The sequence below is a fragment of the Daldinia vernicosa genome, assembly GCF_022497035.1.
Source record: "Daldinia vernicosa strain CBS 139.73 unplaced genomic scaffold F5Y00scaffold_29, whole genome shotgun sequence".
NCBI lineage: Eukaryota > Fungi > Ascomycota > Sordariomycetes > Xylariales > Hypoxylaceae > Daldinia > Daldinia vernicosa.
In genome coordinates this window covers 262,126-281,158 of record NW_025953945.1, presented here as the reverse complement: position 1 = coordinate 281,158, position 19,033 = coordinate 262,126, and the positions used below count along the sequence as shown (strand labels likewise).

Below are 19,033 nucleotides of genomic sequence, written 5' to 3'. Positions count from 1 at the left end.
ATATGCCAAAGCGCTGCAGAAATAGGACTAATAAAATGCACGTGTAAATACATAGTTCACCAAGACACAATATAGACTATACCTAGATACCCACTATGTATCCGGAAAGTATATACAGAACGTCCAGAGCAGCGTTAAGATGAACATATAATGGGGTATACTCGTTCCTTATTTTCCTCTACTCCGCTTTTTATTTTCGACCTCCCTATCGACTTGGGAGTCTCCAACCCACACCCGCGCTGTCCAACAAAAATATATCACCCATCGTCGAACGCCGCAATGCGCAACTCCGGGGAAAGGGAACAAGCTTGCCCACAATACTCCGCATCTACCCCAGTTCATGGGCAGCTCAAGCAAGACAGAACGCCCCTACACTAGTACCAACCATTACCAGTACTGAACCATTATAGCGCCTCAGTACCCACCTAGCCCCTTAGATGCTATAGCATTAACCCGACCCATTCCGCACCAACACGTTGCGTCCCCTTCTCTCTCCATTTGTATCGTGAGGTCAATCCCATGTTTACTAAGGTAACTCTGAACCCTATCCCGAACATCATCCAAGTCCGCACCTCGAACTGCGGCTACGTGAATCACTCCCAAGAGCCTACCTCCCGACTCGCTGCTTGCGCCGTCGTCCACCCAGAATTTCGGTACGGAATACGAGGCAACGCCTCGCTGACTTATGATCTCAGATAGCGTATTTCGAAGATTGTACTCGGTATCCGCTGGGATTGTTAGTAGTAAGCGCTGAGCCGATGATTTTACCAAGGGAATCGCCGTAATGAGGATCAAGTACGCAATTAAGAAGGACGCTAAAGGATCCCAACCAGACCATGGAAGGAGGTAGGTCAAAACGGTCGATACGATTACTGAGGCACTTCCAAGAGTGTCCGCGAGAATATGCAAATAGATTCCGTGCATGTTTTCGTTCTCGTGGCTGTGAGAGTGATCATGTCCATGACCGTGGCTGTGGCTATGGCTGTGGCCGTGATTATGCTCGTGGTGCGATTTACAGTCGTGATCATGATCATTGCTATGACTGTGGCTATGGCCATGAGAATGTCCATGGTCGTGCGAATGGCCATGGCTATGACCGTGAGAACCGAAGGCAAAGATGCCTAACAGATTGACCACCAGTCCTAAGGTACTAACAATGAAGAGCTCTCTAAGTCTCTTGGTTTCTCGGCCCTCTAGTAGTCTCTCAAATCCTTCAAACATGATTTCGAGACTAATGAGTCTAGGGAGCTATTAGCTAAATAACTTGGTGAGTTAGTTAGGATTGGTGCTTACATTAAGAAGACACCGTTCGCAAACCCGCTCAGTGTCTCGATCTTCCCGAAACCGTAGGGGAACCTCTCGCTAGGAGGCCATTTACTCATGACCGACGCAAAAAGTCCCACTGCCAAAGCCACACAGTCGAAAAACATGTGTATGCTGTCACTGAGAAGTCCCAGGGAGTCGGTCAGATACCCATAAACGGCCTGGACGCCCATAAACGTGAAATTGACCCTATGAAGAATAAGATTAGTGACATAGTCGAGAAAGAAGATGGATCCAGTCTAAGTTATACCCCATAAAATAGAAAATTCGGCGGGAATCTTTTTCGGTCATGATGGCGTGGATCAGGGGCCACTTCGAGGTAAAGGGAAGCAACAAAGCCGTGAATTTTGAGTAAGTTGCTTCGTGGCCACCATGGGCATGGTCGTGTATAACAGTAGCGGTAGGTGCTCTATAATTTGGGGTCTTTGGCGCGTCTATCACGTCATTCTTCTGTGGACTAGGCAGTTCCTCAGCATTTTGTCTCAGGGGTGACGGTCGATTTTCCCGTCTTTGTAGTGGTACGAGCGAGTTTGCTCGATACTGTGTCATATTCTGCCGGGCCTGTACCTGAGCATCAAGGTCGAGGTGGTCGTGGTTATGATCATGGTCGTGCTCGTGTTCGTGGTCATGATTATGGTCATGGTCATGGTCATGGTCATGGCTATGGTTATGGCTATGGTTGAAGTCGGCTCTAAGACCTTGGCCCTGAGGATAGGCCTGCAAGGAACGAGTCGATCTCGAGTGGCCGAAGGACGAGGGAGAATGAGAGTGGGAGTGGGAGTGGGAGTGAGAATGACTATGGCTGTGCGGTAAAGGGGGTTGCGGTAGAGCGTAGGAGGATGCCATAATGTCGTTTGATGGTCTAATTAACTCGGGGTATCTGTTTCTGTTTGCCTAGTTGGGTAACTAGCAGTGACGATGTTTAGAGTCCTGAAGACTCTCTTCGATTTCCAACTTTTATCGCATGTGTATGGGATTATTAGTGCATAAATATGAATAAGCGTGTTAACCGGCGATCTCTAGCGAGTCGAGCCGGTTGAATTAGGTACCTTGGCGGTGATGATCAATGTTGGTCGGTGCTGAATCGGTATATCTGGCTGTTGGCTAGATGGGGCAATTATTGATTGTGTTCGTACGCGTCGGCAATGATTGAGCCTTGGACGGGGGATAATTAATTTAAATATCTAGTGGAAGAGTGAGTGTGATGGTACTACACGATCTTAACTGACAAGACTAAAAAGCAATCCAAAGAGAACAAGCAAATTATGGCATCTTGTATTGATAAAAGAGCGGAGGAGAAAAAGTGAGCGACGACGTTGAAGAGGAGGAAAGATCCATTGTAACCCCCCTGTTCCTGAATGCGGTACCTAAATCTTTCTCCTTCCGATCTAGCGCCAGCCCGCAATCTGTGATGCACCTACTGTAGAAAGCCTGCAAGTACATACTCCGCATTATTACTAGTACCATGTACTAATCGATGTAGTCTTTTCGCCGAGTCGTCGCTGAGCGGTAGGTACAATTACAGTAAGATTACTACGCTTTTAGGGGGGTTGGTAGCAGGGTAGGTACCCAATCTTTAAAGTTTATGTGCCTGAGGTCCCTATCAGATTCATCAAGCCACCATCTACTCGGTACATATGTCATCCAATAAACACATACAACCTCAACCTTAAAAATGGCATCCCATAATCCATAATCCCATAATGTTTCTGTAAGGCTCAAAACGTACACTTGGCAACAATAAACCCTGCCTCGACACCACCACGTCAAAACATTATCGCCGCCGCCAATCCAAGTGGTCAAGGTCATAATTACCTAACCGTCATTTTGAGATATGTTCTGCCGATGCTGTTTATCTGCGCGCAGAATCGGGACATGTCACATAGGAGAGCATACGAAGACACATTTTAAATAAGCCCTTCGTCGTATAGCTCCAAGCTTACCTTGGGTACACATTATCTTCGTAGTAAGCTATACTCACATGGTATAAACAAATATATATACCATATATACCCCGATATCCCCGCCTTACTATTCTGAAATGGCATACCTCGCCTTGGTATTGGCGTTTACCGCTTTCGGATCGTTACTTGGCCTCGTCGTAGTTCTAACTATGCTACCTTCACGCTACGTTAAGATCTCCCCGGCATCTAAGGAGTCTGTTTCTGTTCAAGTCTTAGTTCTTGGAGATATTGGCCGAAGCCCGCGCATGCAATACCACGCTCTAAGTGTTGCTAGACATGGCGGAAGGGTTGATCTTATTGGCTATCATGGTATCTTTGTTTTCCCTTCTTATGTTTCTCTTTCTATGTTTCTCTTTAGCTTGACGAGTAATCTGTACTAAGTTATTGTATAGAGTCGACCCCTCATCCCGATCTTCTCAGCAATCCTAGGGTCAAGATCTATCCGTTGGCACCTCCGCCAAGTGTGATCAGGTCCAGCTCGATTCCTTTTATCATCTCAGGGCCTTTGAAAGTGCTATGGCAAATTTGGACCCTCGTTCGAGTTCTTGGTTACCAAACACCTCCCGCAAGATGGATCATGGTTCAGGTACAGTATACTTATTATCTTCGTACGAGATATTTGTTAATATATAACCTAGAACCCCCCATCTATTCCAACTTTAGCTATTGCCCTTCTCATTTCTGTCTTGCGCAACACGCATCTCATAATTGATTGGCACAACTATGGGTGGACGATTCTGGCCGGGACCAAGGGACGTAATCATCCTTTCGTGGAAATCTCAAAAGCCTACGAGTGCGCGTTGGCTCAGGCAGCACCTACGGCTAATATCACAGTCACTCATGCGATGAAGCGGCAATTGGAGAAGGCACCTTATTATGTCAAAGCGCCAATTCTTGTCCTTCACGACCGGCCAGCCTCCTTATTTCAGCCCCTAGAGTCCTTGCCAGATCGCAGGGACTTTCTAGAAAAGTTACCAGAGACTAGGGAATTCGCTTCAAACATTATAGCAGGTCAGACAAGGCTTATAGTAAGCAGTACATCTTGGACACCGGATGAAGATTTCTCCCTCTTGCTCGATGCCTTGGTTACGTACGCTAAGGACGAGTCTGCGCATCCTATCATCGCCATCATTACAGGGCGCGGGCCCCAAAAAGCAGCTTACGAAGAGAAAATCCAGAACCTACAGGAAGAGGGGAAACTACCTAATATTCGCATACTAACCGCGTGGCTAACGATGGAGGATTATGCCAAACTCCTGAGTTGTGCTGACCTCGGGATATGTCTTCACATGTCTAGCTCCGGCGTTGACTTACCCATGAAAGTTGTGGATATGTTTGGGTCTGGGCTACCAGTTGCTGCGTACTCTGGATACGAGAGCTTTAGCGAATTAGTCAAGGAGGGTATAAATGGATGCGGTTTTGAAACGGCGGGCGAGTTAGCAACAACTTTAACGCGATTATTGGGGGAAGAAGGGTCACGCGAACTCCAGACGCTACGTAAAGGAGCCAAGAAGGAGAGTGATCTACGGTGGGATGAAGAATGGGATCGAGTTCTGGCCCGTGTATTGGGACTCATGGACTAAGAGATGGCATTATTTAAGCGGGACTACTCGTTACGAACTACGAAAATCGACGAATTGAATTCAAGTACGTATCAAATACGTAACACCTATACGCCTTCTCGAATGCTCCGAAGTCAGCTATGCTAGTGTCTAAACAGACGACAAGATGGTGCTCCTGGGATAGCGTCCCGGTTTCCTCCTTTAGTCGAGAGATATTTATCGGTACAGAGGTTCGGTTGTCGGTCTGCGGTCGTGAATCCTGTTCATTTACCTGCCCTGCCTACCTAATCCTCGCCTAAGCTCTCCCTAACGCACTTCCTTACCCGCTTCCTGAACTCCTTCGGACCACCTTCTCGCTCGGCGCGCAATAGCTTGGCGGCATCCAAATTGGCGGGACTCTCGTCGTTAGGCTCGTTGAAGAGGCTGAGAACGCTCAGCAGTATCGTCTCGGGGGTCTGGACGGGACTCCAGCGCTCGGCGGCGCTCTCATAGCCGTACTTGTCTTCCTCGGGTGGGTGCAAGATGGATATGCAGAGCTCACCATTGGGGTAGATGTTGGGGTGGAACGGAACCGGGTTCTGGAAGACGATCTGAGGAGGTAGGTGAGGATATTCGGGTGGGAATGTCATGAGGGCGCGGAAATAGGCACCTGTGTTCCTCTATGCGTTAGCTACCTATGCTAGATCTCAAGGTCTATCTAACTTGATGCGCGTGGCAAGGACGGTTATGATTTAGGAGAGAGATGGGGGTTAAGACATACCACCGTAATACTTGCACTCATCATTGATCATAAGAATAACTTCCCATTCGAAGACATTGCTTTCCTTAGCTAGGCCTACTGAAATACCTGATAGGTCAGATGACGTATGCATCTCCTTGAGCTGTCGTTGCAAGAGCCGGGCGGCTCCCGAGGTCTGCGCCGACGATGCTGACATTGTGGTGATAATACTGGTGGTGGCGTATTACAGCAGTTGCGCGACGGGGGATAACGAGATGTGGTAAGGTAAAGATATGTATTTTGGGTATTTTGTAAAGGTATTTGTGAATCGCTGATGTAAGGCAGGTAAGATTATCTTGTCAGTAAGCTGGGCAGGTTCGAACTGCAAGATCCGCCACAAGGTTGTCAGATCGGTCGGTAACGCGGATGTCTAGTGTTATGTACCTTTTAAGTAAGTTTTAACGTTGCTTGTTGCTTGAGTGTGGGGTGTTAACAGATCGAGGTTGGAAGGCGAAACGGACGTGAAAGATTGGATCTGTCGAGTCCGGCGCGGAAGTCCAGATGTAATCGTGTAATCGATGGTGGGGTAGCTTATGTACGAATATGTACGAAGTTATATGCGTAAGGATTAGATGCAGGTATGAAGGGATATGCGCAGGGATAAGGCATATGTATTTAGGTAGATAAGGGATATGGCATTGAATTATAGAACAATTATCGTGTTGTTATTTTTGTCCGGACTTTATTATCGGTATAAGTATTTTAATAGATAACCACCTAAAGTGAATTGGTTAACCTTAGGATGCAAGTGTTATGTACTTACCTATTGTAGGTACCTTAAGGTAGGTAGGTACGAATATACGGCAAGTAAAGCAGCATTGAATGGAGGCAGCATCGAAGTTCTTAATATAAAAGATGCATTATTCATAATTACAATATACCCGCATGCATATGCAGATGACTGAAATCAAGATAGAGATGTGAATCAACTTGTTATAGAAGGCAATAAAATGCGTTCGAACCCTGTCGAATTAGGTAACTCCTGCAAGGGCGGGAAGATGCAGACAATCTTGTACAACAGAATAAGTCCAATAAAGTCTCTTCGTCTTGTTGATACTACCTTGGTACTTATATGTAAGTTTATATAGGCCATATGTCGTACCAAAACCACTTACATAAAAACGTGGAGACAGATATATTAGGTAGCCATGTAATAGATTGCTAATGAATCCTATTTCCTAGCCCAAGTAGCACCTTACACTCCGTGGTTTTCATTTTTTTTTACCAGAGGTAAATAGGGTATTGTAAAATCAGCCCAAATATACACATGGCCGTAAGAATCGAGACCAAACACCATACCTGATGCACCCTTGACGCCATCCCTTCGCTTCTATCACAATATAACCATTATTCTTAGACTTCCCCTCATGATTCCAACACCGGGCTATTATTTCTTCTTCTTCGACGTCCCAAACCCCGTAATCCCCATCGCAGCCATCATATCATCCTCATCGTGCTCTCCTTCGATCCGCACATCGTCGCCATACTCGGTCTTAATCTTCTCCTGCGCATCTTGAGCCGCCTTCTTCTTCGCCAGCTCCTCCTGCCTCTTAAGCCGCCTCGCCTCCCTCTCCTTAGTCGCCTCTTCCTCGCGCATTTCCAAGCGCTCTTTTAGCGTCGTCACGCTCGCCTTCTTCTGCTCTTGCAGCCGCTCCCATACCTCCGTGATGCGCTGGTGTACTTCTTCCGCGCTCGCCTTCTTGACCTCGCCCGTCTCGCCTATGTTCCGTAGATGCTGCATGCTGTTCACGTGCTCGACCCATTGCATGTTGTCCTTGAACGTGAGATCGCAGGCGCTGCAGTAGAACCCGGCGCCGCGGCCCCTTTTCCCCTGGCCTGCACCCGCCGGGACTAGTGTTGTCTTGCCCACGTTGGCCTCGAGGTCGATGATATCGCGCCGCGCCCGCGTGAGCGTCTCGTCGCCCGTCAGAGGCTTGTAGTACTTTTTGCCAGCCATTTTTGCCTCATATCGCGCTTTCGCTTCTTCTTTATCGGCTGCCTCTCGTACCTTGGCTTTCTGCGCGTACTCGTCGAGGTCGTAGCTCCGCCGGAAGGAAGTGTCGTCGGCCGGCGTGCCGTACGCCGAGCCCTTTTTATCGGCCATGTTGATAGTATTTGAGAGTGGTGTATTTTATTCGGTTCAAATGGTTTGTAGTGTGGTGTGGAAAGGAGGCTTTCTTAGGTATTAATGTAGAGGTGGCATGTACTACGAGTAGAATTGACGTTGTAAATATGCAACTTTATTTGCGATTGACGCGATAAAGTAATCTCGATAGCATTTAAATGCGGTAAGACAGGACGATGGTTCTAGTGTATATTAGTGGGTACTTTAGGTACTTAGGTACATATATAGCCCAGTACCCTGCTGGCCTGCCACGTCCTATGCACAAAAATACACATGTCGGTATGCTTAATCGATTACCCCTCCATTTATGCCAATAAGCAGCTCAAGTAAAACTTCCTCCCCCACTTCATCTTAGACATCTTAGACTTCTACGAGATCCTCCAACATCGAGCTTTTTCCTACAAGACCCGAGTTAGCTTGGTTTGTGAAATTGCAATGCTCTACCTCGTGGGACTAGGTCTCTCCGATGAGACGGATATAACGGTGAAAGGCCTCGAAATCGTGAAAAAGGCATCCCGGGTCTATCTCGAAGCTTACACCAGTATTCTCCTAGTAGATCAGTCTGTCTTAGTAGGCTATCCCTCATCTCGTGCGGTCTCGTCTTTTCTCATTCAGCTAACGCTAATGGCACAGTAGGAGAACTACTATGGCCGATCCATCGTAGTCGCAGATCGCGAGATGGTCGAGTCGAATAGCGAAGAAATCCTCCGCGACGCGCACACTGAGGATGTCGCATTTTTAGTAGTTGGTGATCCTTTTGGGTATGAGAAAGCCGCCTGAGGAATCCAATGAGGAGGGGCCATGTCTTCTCAAGGGCACAGAAGATCCGAGCATATACTGACGTCTTACTATAGCGCGACTACGCATACTGACCTCGTTCTTCGAGCGCGCGAGCTCTCAATCCCCGTCCAGACAGTACCAAATGCTTCCATAATGTCAGGGATAGGAGCTACAGGGCTTCAACTATACAACTTCGGCCAGACGGTATCTATGGTATTCTTTTTAGATAATTGGCGGCCCGCGTCCTTCTACGACCGCATCAAGGAGAACCGATCCATTGGGCTACATACACTCGTGCTATTGGATATCAAAGTCAAGGAGCAGAGCTTAGAGAACATGGCTCGAGGAAGGAAGATATACGAACCCCCTAGATATATGACAGTCGGGCAATGCGCGCAGCAGATGCTTGAGATCGAAGAAGAAAAGAAGGAAGGCGTTTACGGGCCGGAGAGCTTAGCCATCGGCGCCGCGAGGGTTGGCGGTAGAGAAGAGAAGTTTGTTGCCGGAACACTAAAGCAGCTCTGCGACGCAGATGAAGCACTCGGGCCGCCGCTACATAGCTTAGTGTTGCTGGGGAAAAGAGCACACGAGCTAGAGAGGGATTATGCTCGCGAGTTTGCGGTCGATAAGGAGGTGTGGGATACGATTTGGACTAGGGATTACGGTCAGCAATGAAGAAAGGCATCATTGGTTTATTTCATGATTTAACATAGGCCATTCCTCAAGACCAAATCCCGCCTTTCTTAAGATCCCAAGCTACCTACCTATATACTATGTACCTATGTAGACTCTTTTCGCGATACTTTGTGATACTTAATTAAATGACGGCAACCTCGTTTATTAATAAATGCAACCTCTTAGCTACCCTATGTTGTGTGATGCGATACATCAGACCTTATCATCGATAATATTTCTTGCTTCAAGGGTTTAAGCCTGATGACGTCAAGAATCGAGCCACTAATTATTATTGGAGATGTTTACATATCCCATTTTCTTTTATCTCAACTCGAGACTATCGTAGAAAGAGACAATTGAGAAAAGGTAAGCGTACATCTTGTCGAGTTGATATCAACTCGTTCTAACCTGTCAACTAGTCGATCGATTAAGATAAGATAATGCGTAAGTGCGCTAAGCAGCTAAGCAGTTAGATTCTAATAGCCATTGATGTAATTCGATAGGACCAATCCAAAAACAAGGTGCATATATATAGGTATTTCCGTACATGCGAGCTTTAAATAGAATCAACCCTCCAAATTGGCCCACGGTTCAAGGAACCGAACCGGTCCAGGGGAGGAGGTGCGACGAGCGATACGCTAGCTTGTGTTACAAGGTAAAGCTGCTCAAATCTTTGGCATGGATGTTTGGCTTCTGTCATTGGGTAGCTCTGCGATGTCGTACCTAATGCAGAGGTTAGAGATGTTAACGGGAAATAGCTACCCAGACGACCGGGCAGGTAAGAAGTACTTACCTACCTACATCCCCTCCTTCCATCTAACCTAGCAACTGTGATGTAGAAGAACAAGTAGCGGATGTCCACCATTAAAGTTCCAGTTATCCGTCACAGCGACCTAAGGTACATGTTATGTACATAGGTAGATAACATCTCGTAGATTAGAGGAAGTAACTTCCACGTAACTTCCACCTTACTTCTTCACCTAATGGTGACTCGCTTACTCCATTTATTTTCTTCTCCTACGTTCATTTCGCATAACAGTTTTTTGGTGCACTTCGTTGCACCTCGGCCCCAAAATCATTTCAACCACCTTACATACTCGACTACTCAATTTTCTACAACAGACGTAGATACCAATTCTCTTACCCTCTCATCCATTTAGTCGGCATCACCTGACTTCGCGACAACCCCCCCAAATCTCCTGGGGCCGCTCCTCTTTTTAATCTTCCTCATCTCTCTCCTAACCGTTACAAATCTAATAATAGTCCGCGTCTGGTCTTTGATGTTCTTCCTTATTTTGCCGTGGCAGGTATTTCTTTGCCGCGAGTTCCTAATAGGTACTACTTAAATCGAAACTCGGGAACCCCAAGAATTTGAATGCAAAATCCGAGCCTCGTTTGGCCTCAGATAGCTTCTTTGTCTTGTACAAACAGGTTTCTCCCTTCAAGACAACTCAACACTGCAGCCCGTCTGCAAGAAGTCGGATTAAAAAACCTACATCGTCCCCAAGTTTCATTACCTTTTCCGGTATATCTCGGCGGGTTGCCAACCCTCGGGCGCCCGAGGTGCTTTAATACACCTCTGGTTATGAGCGTTGTGACGAGTCATTGTAGTCATCCGCGTCATTCAACATGGTACGAGCTTAACACCTTGCTATCTCACGTTGATGTCTCTTGTTTATTAACTAGTTGCTGTAGAGTAGCATCGCCTGGGAATGCCGAGATCAGGCCGACCAGGCCGAGATCTACTACAATCATCCCCTACGCACCAAAGTTCGACGTCTTGAGGATGAGAACATGACCTTGAAGCGTCTACTCCGTGAGAATGGCATCCCGTGGCAAACCCGTCCCAAGCCCGCGAGGACTTCTACTGGGCGAATCACCCGTGCTTCTACCAGGGCCGTTCGCCCTCCCCTTCCGCACATCCCGGTTGAGATACAGCTTAGAATTATGTCGTTCGCTCTGACTAGCTCACTTCCTATCGTCGATCCGCTATGCAAGGTCAAGCCGGAGAATCTGACGGTACAAGAGAAGTCTAAGTCTAGCAGACTCGCTATTCACTTCTTGGCGACCTGCAAGGCCTACCATGATGAGGGCACTAAACTCCTATGGACCAATAACTCCTTTGTCTTCACTAGTCCGGAGTCCCTTAGAAACTTCGCCGAGGTCCCTCTTCACTTCCGACGAAACATCAAGGATGTCACCTTCCGCGTTATTGCAAAGTTCTATGACGACGAAGAGCGAACACACAGGATCAGTCGCAACTACCACCCTGATCTTAGAAAGGCCGTTGCCTTGACCGTGCATAAACGGCCCAAGGAAAATAGTCTTGCTCGCCGTGGATTCCGAACTTACGGTTGGTATCAGCTTGCTGACTTCCTCATGGCCATGCTGCCTCCCTTCGACCCTTCTTACGTTTCTCATGGCAATGGTTCGGCGACAACATATTCTGCTCCATTGCCCAAGTTACTACCATCTCTAGAAAAGCTTCGCATTGACTTCGTGAATTTCGGTGAAGACATGTTTAACAATCCGCCTCCCCAACTTCACGAGGTCGCGTCGCACCAGCTTGGATGCACACTAAATGAGGTGGTTTTGACTGGCTTACCGAGCGATGAGACTGGTCTTCGGGTTTGCAACGAGATGGCCGGCCTTCTAAAGGACGAGGGCCTTCTTATTGATCACGCACCTACTATGGTGGCTCTCAAGAACGGCGTGCGTGCTCTCGAATGCGATACTCACGAGTGTCATTACTGCGCTAAGGTTGTTCGAGCGATGCGCGCATTTAAGAGTGGCGACCACCATCACGACGACGTACATTCCCATCTTTTCGGAGCTGACTTCCCACCCGCACCTAAAGATGAAGGCGAGCCACCTTATTCCTATTATCATTCCTGCCGGACCATTTGGAAGAAGATACCTATCAAGCTCGGCGACGAGGAGCGTAAGTGGGTGCTATTTGATAGGATGAGCGGACTTCCGTGGGATGACGTCGAGGAGGATATCACCATGTTCGACTTTCTTAGCGACGATGACGAAGCTATCGCCTGTGAGAATTGCGGCGAGGTTCATCCGGGAGCCATTCCTCCCATAGAGATGATGGATCTTTACGACGACTTTTGAGCACGTACCTGAGAGGACAATTCCGATCTTTCTACGATGATTACGAATGATATGCATATGATACCAGGTTTGCTTTACTTTCGGCATTTGCACGGGCGGATGAAAAAGGGGCAGAGTGGCAAATGTAATAAGACTACATACAGGTCGGACCCATCTTCACAGCAAAGGGTGCCCCAGCACTACTATGTAATATACGAGCCAAACAACACTTCAAGGCTCAGGTTCCCAATGCCTGCTTTGTATGAATTGGCGTATATCTGTAGCGCCAATTTGGCTTCTAATTAAGAACGATATGCTTTAGTTGACCGCAGTTCTCATATCATACATATCCTTTTCTTCGTGTTTCGTCTGTAATAGTTTTGTGTTGTTGTTTTTCCGTCCCATAAAGGAATTTAACTGGGTTTTGCTAAGCAACGTGGCATTCCCATACTTAAAAGCAATAGTAAATCGTATTCCCAACAAAATAAGGGGTTCCTAAATGCACCGATGAAATATGCGGTAGGTATGGGCACCTGGACTGCCTATATTGAGTGAATTTATAGCTATGGTTGGAAATGATCGTAAATGGAACTACATCTAAAGCGCTTCTAATCACCTAATATGTATAAGCGAGTAAGATATGCGGGCGGGGGAGGTTCTACGAGAAAGACGATGCGAAGACAGAAAATATGCTGTCTTTTGAAATATTCCAATTTGTGATGGGGACCCCCCATAGGTAGAAAGTAGAATAAATACTATACTAGCCAGTCAACAACAAGGCCAAGATATAATTAAACAAGAGGACTGGTTTCATTTATAACTCTGATTTTCATTACTCGGGTACTACAACATGTTTCCTTCCTTCTCTGCCTCTACCGAGAAGTAGTTCTAGATGTTACCAGACTGCTCATCAGCTTTTGCGGATTTCGGCCATTTCAACTCCAGTAATAGAACATGATTGATCGTCATCATGGGAAAACCATATGCCCACCACGCCCCTGGACTAGGGTGAACTCATAACAGCACATGGAACTTGAGTTACTCTTCAGACTCTGCTTCGCTCTCGGCATCCTCGGCCTCGGCTTCTTCTGCTTCTTCTCCAGCCTCTCCATTTACCTCCCCGGTGGCAACGCCGCCTTCGCTTTCTAGCCGTAGCCACTCTTCCCACTCTGGGAAGAGTTCTTCATCTTCGGTTGGGACAGCAATCACTTTCGCCACGCGGCCCTTTTTGTTCTTCTCCAAACTTTCTTTCCACCCTTTCACAGCATCAACTGTCAAGCTCGGCTTGTATGTCTGCGAGAATAGGACAGCTTCAGCTAGCCTGTTCGTCTTGGTAAGAACATCCACACAGCCTGCGGTATCGCCCAGCAACCACCTGCACGTGAACGCAACGTTGTGGGCGCCAGACTCCTCTGCTTGCGTCACAAGAGCCTTTAAGCCTTCGCGATCGGATGTGCTAGAGTAAATCAGGAGCAAAGAGCCCAGGTCTTTCGCATGGGTGAAACACTCAGCAGCGAGTGGGACGTCCCATGCCGTAAGGGCTGCGTCACCTACCGTCTTCCACTTGTGGTCATTTTCCGCTTTTCGCGCAAGGTCAAGAGCAATGTCAAGCTGGTTTAGGGCCAGCGACAAGTCGAACTTGTGCTCAGGGTCGGTGGCCACCTCTAACGCCAGTTCTTTGTGGCCTTGTCCTTCGAGGAACCTGGCGATCTTATTGAGTTGATCTGCAGGGATAGTGGGGAGCAGTTCGGCTGCCGTCTCCATGTCGCCACGGAGTACTAGCGTCTGATACTCTAGCACAGGAAGAGAAAGAGCAAAGCTCGTGACGTTGACATCCTTGTCGGCTAGATATATACGGGAGTCTCTTTGGATATAACCAAGAATATACATCGGCTGGTCGAAATGTGAGATAGTGTATATTTGGTCACCAACCAGGTAGTTTAGTCGGTTTGTGCTATTGGTGTAGATGAAGCAGTCCCCAACCCATTGGCCTGTTCGCACACTGTGGAGTTGTTAGTTATGAGTAGAGAAATATTAAGTAGTAAATGCTTACCTCTCAGCAATATCTGTAATAACCTCGAAGGCGGCCTCAACTCCATCTTCGTCTACCTCTCCAGCTTGAGTAGCTTCGATATAGCTCTCGCGGGAGAATCTCAAAACGTAGAATGTATCCTCACAAGCCAAAGTGACAAGCTCGCCACTGTCTGACCAATATACCTCTTTTGGTTCTACTTCGATTCGCCTGACAAGACCGCCGGTGGCCCAGTCATAGAAAGATACACCTCCTTGGCCCTTTACACCCAATAAGACACCACCCGTTAAGCCTTCAGCCTGGAAAGGGATGTCTAGACCACCAGTCTTCTCGACAAAATTCTTGTAGACCTTAACACTGGTCGCCGACTCACGAATAGCAAAGTCGTTACTGTTATCCTTCGATGCCCATACGAAATCTAGTGCGGATCCGAAGGCCTTGTTACGCCATGCCAAAGCCGTGTAAATGATATACTCGCCATCACCGCAGACCGAAACAAAACGGCCATTGGGGGAATGAATGAGCGTTTGGGGGTAAACTTCGCATGTGCCTAACTCCTTCGTGGGGAGTGTGATTTGTTCGTTGTCCTTAATCGAGGCGTCTATGACTCTAGTCAGTATTTGGAAAAATCATAGAGTAGGGGAAATAGACATACCGCCACCCTTGATGATTGATGAGACTACTTCGTTGTGTCGAGCCCAGATCAATTTGCCAGAACTATCCATGGATACGGCAGGCTCTTCTCGGCCTAGCTTTACTACCACTGCGCCATCATCGAATCCGACGGCCACACCTTGCTTACCACGCTGGTAGGAAATACACCACGCGCGCTCCAGGCCATAGTTGAGAGACTGTTCAAAGCGGTAGGTATTTGCATGCCATATCCTGATAGTACCATCTTCAGAACCGGAGATGATAACGGGCAGCTCCGGATGGTAACAGGCAAAGGACACATTATTGGTATGCCCTTCGAGGCTCGCAATAAGACTCTTGGTTGTGTAATCCCAAACCTTGACGGTCCTGTCGTCAGAGGTTGTGAGGAGGTACGGCTTGTCGGAGTGCGGGTAGTAATCGACGTGGTTTACACCCTTTGTCTCGTGGGCCTCGAGTGTGAAGTTGGCGGTGGAGGAACCCAGACTCCATATCTTGACGGTCCTATCTAAACAGGCCGAAGCGAAAGTGTTGGTATCCTTGGGATTAATAGCCAGTCCCATAACATAGTGGCTGTGACCTTCAAACACTTGTACGCACTTCCATCCCTTCTCCCAATCCCATAATTTGATGGTCATGTCATCGGAGGCGGTCAGGACGAAAGGTTGCGTGGGGTGGACCGCGATGGCGCGTATGTAGTCGGGATGCGCCTCGAAGGACGTAATCTTTTCCGAGGTATTATAGTTATATACTCTTAATTGAAAGTCGTCGGAACCGCAAACGATCCAGTTCTTCCTCGCGACGAATCGACCGGCTCGTACAGGGACGTCAGTAAGCTCAAAGGTCTTGACGATCTGCTGTGTTTCGTAGGACCAGATGTAAACGTGGCCTTGGAGAATTAGCCATTAACGAGACTTAAAGAAGCCAAAAACGGGCTCACCGCTGTATAAGGTAGTTAAAATCCATGGCTCTTGCGGGTGGTAGTCGATGCCCTTGACACGCTCACTGCGCGCAAAGAGTTGTCGCTGTGCATCAAATACCATGTTAGCGTATCCAATAGCCTGGTAGTTGGTTTATATGATTGGGATATAAAGCATGGGGATTTAATTCGCAAGTCGTGTAAGATAATAATGGTAGTATTTAGGAGTTGAGCCGCAGCTCGGCGAGGGTGCGAGGGTACGAGGGTCGAGAAAGGCCAGGTCTCGATTTCACCAAACCAAATGTCTCGAACTGGAAGTAAACCAAAAAGGAATCGGAGCGAACGGAGATATTGTACACACCTTCACATCCAGCCTCATTTTGCCGACAGCTCCAAGTACCGTAGGAAATGAATGGGTCGTATAATGAATGCAACGATTCGTTCGAGGAAGGGGGGTAGTTGACGGTTGATCGTAGGCAGATCGATGCTAGTAATATTAAGTGAAGACCATCTAGATTGTGTTCCGTCTTAAACAAGCGTATGTATCGTTTCAATTGTTAGGCAGGTTACGTGTAGACGGTTAAGTGAGGGTTAGGTGAGGTAGTTGAAGCTTGATAGCTTACTTTGATTCTCAAAGCCCAAGTAGGTAACACATAATTTACCCACAGGTATTGCCATTTGCCATTTCCACATTTTTCAAGTTTCAACGGTGGTCACTTCCAACTCCCTGCTCCAATCAACCAATCAACAAGAGACTAGCTTACATAATATGTGGCTGAAGCTTTACCGGATTAATTACTGAATCCACCCATAACCTCGTGGAACCTTTAATCGCATCTCAAATCAGCCACGATTACATCTACAACCTCAATCGTAGAACCCTCTTCACTTCTCCTGAATACCTACTGTCAGTGGTATGTAAGAAGCTCTAAATTCTAATTGTCTAATATCTACGCAGAAAACTATGCGTAAAGCACTACAGATACACATCGCTCATAATAATACATATCTATTTTACAATTTACACATCTATCTTACGTACCTCACATCACAATCACATTTGAAGGGACAATTCAATTTAGTCGTAATGATTTTTATTAGAAATCAATCTTCTCCTATCGTCAATCTTGTATAACTTGACAAGAATGACTAATACCTAGCAAGAACGCAACGCAATCGATGCAGATTTACAATTCTGCTGACGTGATCTAGTCGTCGTAAAGCGTCCCGCGTTCCCTTAAATTTCCTTTCTGGTATCATCATACATGAACGCCTTTATCCCCTGTCATTTCCCTAGACGTAACAATCGCTCCCATGCCGTGAAATTCATCTGAAATGCAAATGCGGAAATAGAACGCAGAAGGCAAAGAGGCAGTTGGAAAGGGGAGATATTCATCCAGATGCTTAGTCTTGGCTGTCAGCCTGGACCTTCTGGACGACCTCAACCACCTTGGGATACAGCTTGTCCGACTTCTGTAGGCCGCACACCTTGTGAACAACCTCCTCGGCGCTGTTCTCCGACATGATCTTGGCAAGCTCCTTGCTCTCATCGTCGCCATCCACGTTCTGGAAGCGGAAGGCCATCTCAGTAGCAGCTAGTAGGGCTGGAGTGTCGTAACCCATCTCAGCCAATTCAGCGGCAGGACCGATGAAGCGTTCCTTACGACCAAGCTTTCTCAAGGGAGCACGGCCAACACGCTCCACAGCATCAGCCAGATGAGGATTGCTGATTCGGTCAATGATCTTCTTCTTGTAAGCCTCCTGTTCCTCAGGGGCGATTTCATGCTTTTCCACAATAAGCTTAGCGGTCTCGTTGACTGCCGCGGCGACCTGATTCCTAATGTCCTTGTCTCGCATAGCATCGTCGACAGTCCGCTTCTGCCTGTTGTAACCAAAGTAGGCGGCAGTGGCGTGGGATGTGTTGACGGTGAAGAGCTTACGCTCAATGAAGGGCTGTAGGTTGTCTACCCACTTGATACCCTGGATGGACGGCCTCTCTCCATGTTGAAACGGAGTCTCCTCGACGACCCACTCGTAGAACTTCTCCAGAGTCACATCCAAACCAGCGTTGGGATCTTGAGCAGGGACGATACGGTCGATCGCAGAGTTGGCGTAAGCAGCTCGCTCGTGGTGGTCTTCGAGGCGGTGCTCGGGAGTGTTCTTGGGGTCCTTGATGTGAGCAGCGAGGGCGTCTGTGGCACCAATCATGTTCTCGCAAGCAATGACGGCTAGAGGCTTGAGTTCATTCGAGCGCTTGTCGATACCCTTGGAAATGACGGGAGCGATGAACTTGAGGATGTTAGGGCCGACAGAGCAGGTGACAACGTCGGCAGTTGCAATCTCGTCAATAAGCTCGGCCTCGTTGTACTTGGAGTTGATGGCTCGGTAGTTGGTGATTGTCTTGACATCTGTGCCCTCAACACCACGTTCGATGACCTTGTACGAAGGTGTCGAGTTTAAGGCGTCTACGAGCTTGTCGACAACGTCGGCGAAGATGACCTCGTAGCCTGACTCATGTAGGAAACATGCGACAAAGCCTCGGCCAATGTTGCCGGAACCGAAGTGGACTGCCTTCTTACCCATTTTGAATTGGTATAGGTAGAGGTGATAGAAGAGATGCGAATGTTGTAAGTGAGGATTGATTGATAGGATGGTGGAATGTGTGAGGATGTATGTTGTGTTTCTAAAGTTTCAGAAACACTGAAGTTGATGTAAAAGTAGTACAATTGGGTTTGTTGAAAAGAAGGAAGGAAGAGTAAAGAAAAAAAAGGAATTTGGGAAAGGAAAAGATGATGTTCTTATGTGCAAGTGCGCAGGTGCAGAGGAGTGCAAGAGGTTGGAAATAGGTACCTAAGTGACGAGGGAAGGAGCCATCCAAACCCACGAGGCCCACAAGCCCCGAACAATTCGACCGGAAGTGGAGGGGTGCTGCGTACATACAGAGCGTCACGGCAGGAATGAATGGCGGACTGTAGCGTACTGTATACCAAGGGGTCCACCGTTTTGTTGGCCTTTGCTGACGGCATTACGGCATTACGGCATCACGTACCCTATACAGCCGGTAATCCCCAGTTTATTGTCGACCCACTTTAACGTATCGTGTTTTGACGGTGGACGTGGGCGTT

General features: G+C 47.6%; 8 protein-coding genes across 8 annotated transcripts; 3 read left to right on the top strand and 5 right to left on the bottom strand.

Moving 5' to 3' along the window:
* Positions 1 to 43: 43 nt before the first annotated feature.
* Positions 44 to 2,647, bottom strand: F5Y00DRAFT_239710 (cation efflux protein). The gene is made up of 3 exons (XM_048008125.1): positions 1,574 to 2,647; positions 1,294 to 1,512; positions 44 to 1,240 (listed from the first exon to the last, which is right to left on the bottom strand). Exons 1-3 carry the CDS (start codon positions 2,167 to 2,169, stop codon positions 415 to 417), a joined length of 1,641 nt encoding a protein of 546 aa, XP_047863999.1. The 5' UTR covers positions 2,170 to 2,647; the 3' UTR covers positions 44 to 414.
* A 789-nt stretch (positions 2,648 to 3,436) lies between these two features.
* Positions 3,437 to 4,870, top strand: F5Y00DRAFT_253615 (glycosyltransferase family 33 protein; the record flags this gene model as incomplete). Its single annotated transcript, XM_048010072.1, has 3 exons — positions 3,437 to 3,596; positions 3,680 to 3,873; positions 3,926 to 4,870. The coding sequence occupies 3 exons, from the start codon at positions 3,437 to 3,439 to the stop codon at positions 4,868 to 4,870; spliced, it is 1,299 nt and encodes a 432-aa protein (XP_047863998.1).
* Positions 4,871 to 5,001: 131 nt separating this feature from the next.
* F5Y00DRAFT_97659 (ubiquitin-conjugating enzyme E2) lies at positions 5,002 to 6,264 on the bottom strand. The gene is made up of 3 exons (XM_048014400.1): positions 6,012 to 6,264; positions 5,610 to 5,962; positions 5,002 to 5,498 (listed from the first exon to the last, which is right to left on the bottom strand). Exons 2-3 carry the CDS (start codon positions 5,782 to 5,784, stop codon positions 5,134 to 5,136), a joined length of 540 nt encoding a protein of 179 aa, XP_047863997.1. The 5' UTR covers positions 5,785 to 5,962; positions 6,012 to 6,264; the 3' UTR covers positions 5,002 to 5,133.
* Positions 6,265 to 6,743: 479 nt separating this feature from the next.
* F5Y00DRAFT_239705 (uncharacterized protein) lies at positions 6,744 to 7,869 on the bottom strand. The gene has a single exon (XM_048008124.1). It carries the CDS (start codon positions 7,729 to 7,731, stop codon positions 7,015 to 7,017), a length of 717 nt encoding a protein of 238 aa, XP_047863996.1. The 5' UTR covers positions 7,732 to 7,869; the 3' UTR covers positions 6,744 to 7,014.
* Positions 7,870 to 8,027: 158 nt separating this feature from the next.
* Positions 8,028 to 9,383, top strand: F5Y00DRAFT_239703 (Diphthine synthase). Its single transcript, XM_048008123.1, has 3 exons — positions 8,028 to 8,322; positions 8,389 to 8,513; positions 8,607 to 9,383. Exons 1-3 carry the CDS (start codon positions 8,188 to 8,190, stop codon positions 9,205 to 9,207), a joined length of 861 nt encoding a protein of 286 aa, XP_047863995.1. The 5' UTR covers positions 8,028 to 8,187; the 3' UTR covers positions 9,208 to 9,383.
* A 1,219-nt stretch (positions 9,384 to 10,602) lies between these two features.
* On the top strand, positions 10,603 to 12,677 carry F5Y00DRAFT_97616 (uncharacterized protein). Its single transcript, XM_048014399.1, has 2 exons — positions 10,603 to 10,839; positions 10,903 to 12,677. The coding sequence occupies exons 1-2, from the start codon at positions 10,837 to 10,839 to the stop codon at positions 12,325 to 12,327; spliced, it is 1,428 nt and encodes a 475-aa protein (XP_047863994.1). The 5' UTR covers positions 10,603 to 10,836; the 3' UTR covers positions 12,328 to 12,677.
* A 359-nt stretch (positions 12,678 to 13,036) lies between these two features.
* On the bottom strand, positions 13,037 to 16,636 carry F5Y00DRAFT_239700 (Coatomer, beta). The gene is made up of 5 exons (XM_048008122.1): positions 16,270 to 16,636; positions 15,930 to 16,014; positions 14,994 to 15,878; positions 14,360 to 14,939; positions 13,037 to 14,308 (listed from the first exon to the last, which is right to left on the bottom strand). Exons 1-5 carry the CDS (start codon positions 16,285 to 16,287, stop codon positions 13,345 to 13,347), a joined length of 2,532 nt encoding a protein of 843 aa, XP_047863993.1. The 5' UTR covers positions 16,288 to 16,636; the 3' UTR covers positions 13,037 to 13,344.
* Positions 16,637 to 17,177: 541 nt separating this feature from the next.
* On the bottom strand, positions 17,178 to 18,598 carry F5Y00DRAFT_97565 (mannitol dehydrogenase domain-containing protein). The gene has a single exon (XM_048014398.1). It carries the CDS (start codon positions 18,489 to 18,491, stop codon positions 17,313 to 17,315), a length of 1,179 nt encoding a protein of 392 aa, XP_047863992.1. The 5' UTR covers positions 18,492 to 18,598; the 3' UTR covers positions 17,178 to 17,312.
* Positions 18,599 to 19,033: the final 435 nt, after the last annotated feature.

Coding starts and splice junctions, on each gene's coding strand:
- F5Y00DRAFT_239700 (XM_048008122.1), bottom strand. Junction 15,879..15,929: donor TTTAACTACCTTATACAGCG/GTGAGCCCGTTT, acceptor TAATTCTCCAAG/GCCACGTTTACATCTGGTCC. Junction 14,309..14,359: donor ATTACAGATATTGCTGAGAG/GTAAGCATTTAC, acceptor ACAACTCCACAG/TGTGCGAACAGGCCAATGGG.
- F5Y00DRAFT_239705 (XM_048008124.1), bottom strand. CDS start 7,731: ATGGCCGATAAAAAGGGCTCGGCGTACGGCACGCCGGCCGACGACACT.
- F5Y00DRAFT_97659 (XM_048014400.1), bottom strand. CDS start 5,784: ATGTCAGCATCGTCGGCGCAGACCTCGGGAGCCGCCCGGCTCTTGCAA. Junction 5,499..5,609: donor TGAGTGCAAGTATTACGGTG/GTATGTCTTAAC, acceptor AGAGGAACACAG/GTGCCTATTTCCGCGCCCTC.
- F5Y00DRAFT_239710 (XM_048008125.1), bottom strand. CDS start 2,169: ATGGCATCCTCCTACGCTCTACCGCAACCCCCTTTACCGCACAGCCAT. Junction 1,513..1,573: donor CGAATTTTCTATTTTATGGG/GTATAACTTAGA, acceptor TATTCTTCATAG/GGTCAATTTCACGTTTATGG. Junction 1,241..1,293: donor GCGAACGGTGTCTTCTTAAT/GTAAGCACCAAT, acceptor ATAGCTCCCTAG/ACTCATTAGTCTCGAAATCA.
- F5Y00DRAFT_239703 (XM_048008123.1), top strand. CDS start 8,188: ATGCTCTACCTCGTGGGACTAGGTCTCTCCGATGAGACGGATATAACG. Junction 8,323..8,388: donor TAGTAGATCAGTCTGTCTTA/GTAGGCTATCCC, acceptor ATGGCACAGTAG/GAGAACTACTATGGCCGATC. Junction 8,514..8,606: donor GTAGTTGGTGATCCTTTTGG/GTATGAGAAAGC, acceptor GTCTTACTATAG/CGCGACTACGCATACTGACC.
- F5Y00DRAFT_97565 (XM_048014398.1), bottom strand. CDS start 18,491: ATGGGTAAGAAGGCAGTCCACTTCGGTTCCGGCAACATTGGCCGAGGC.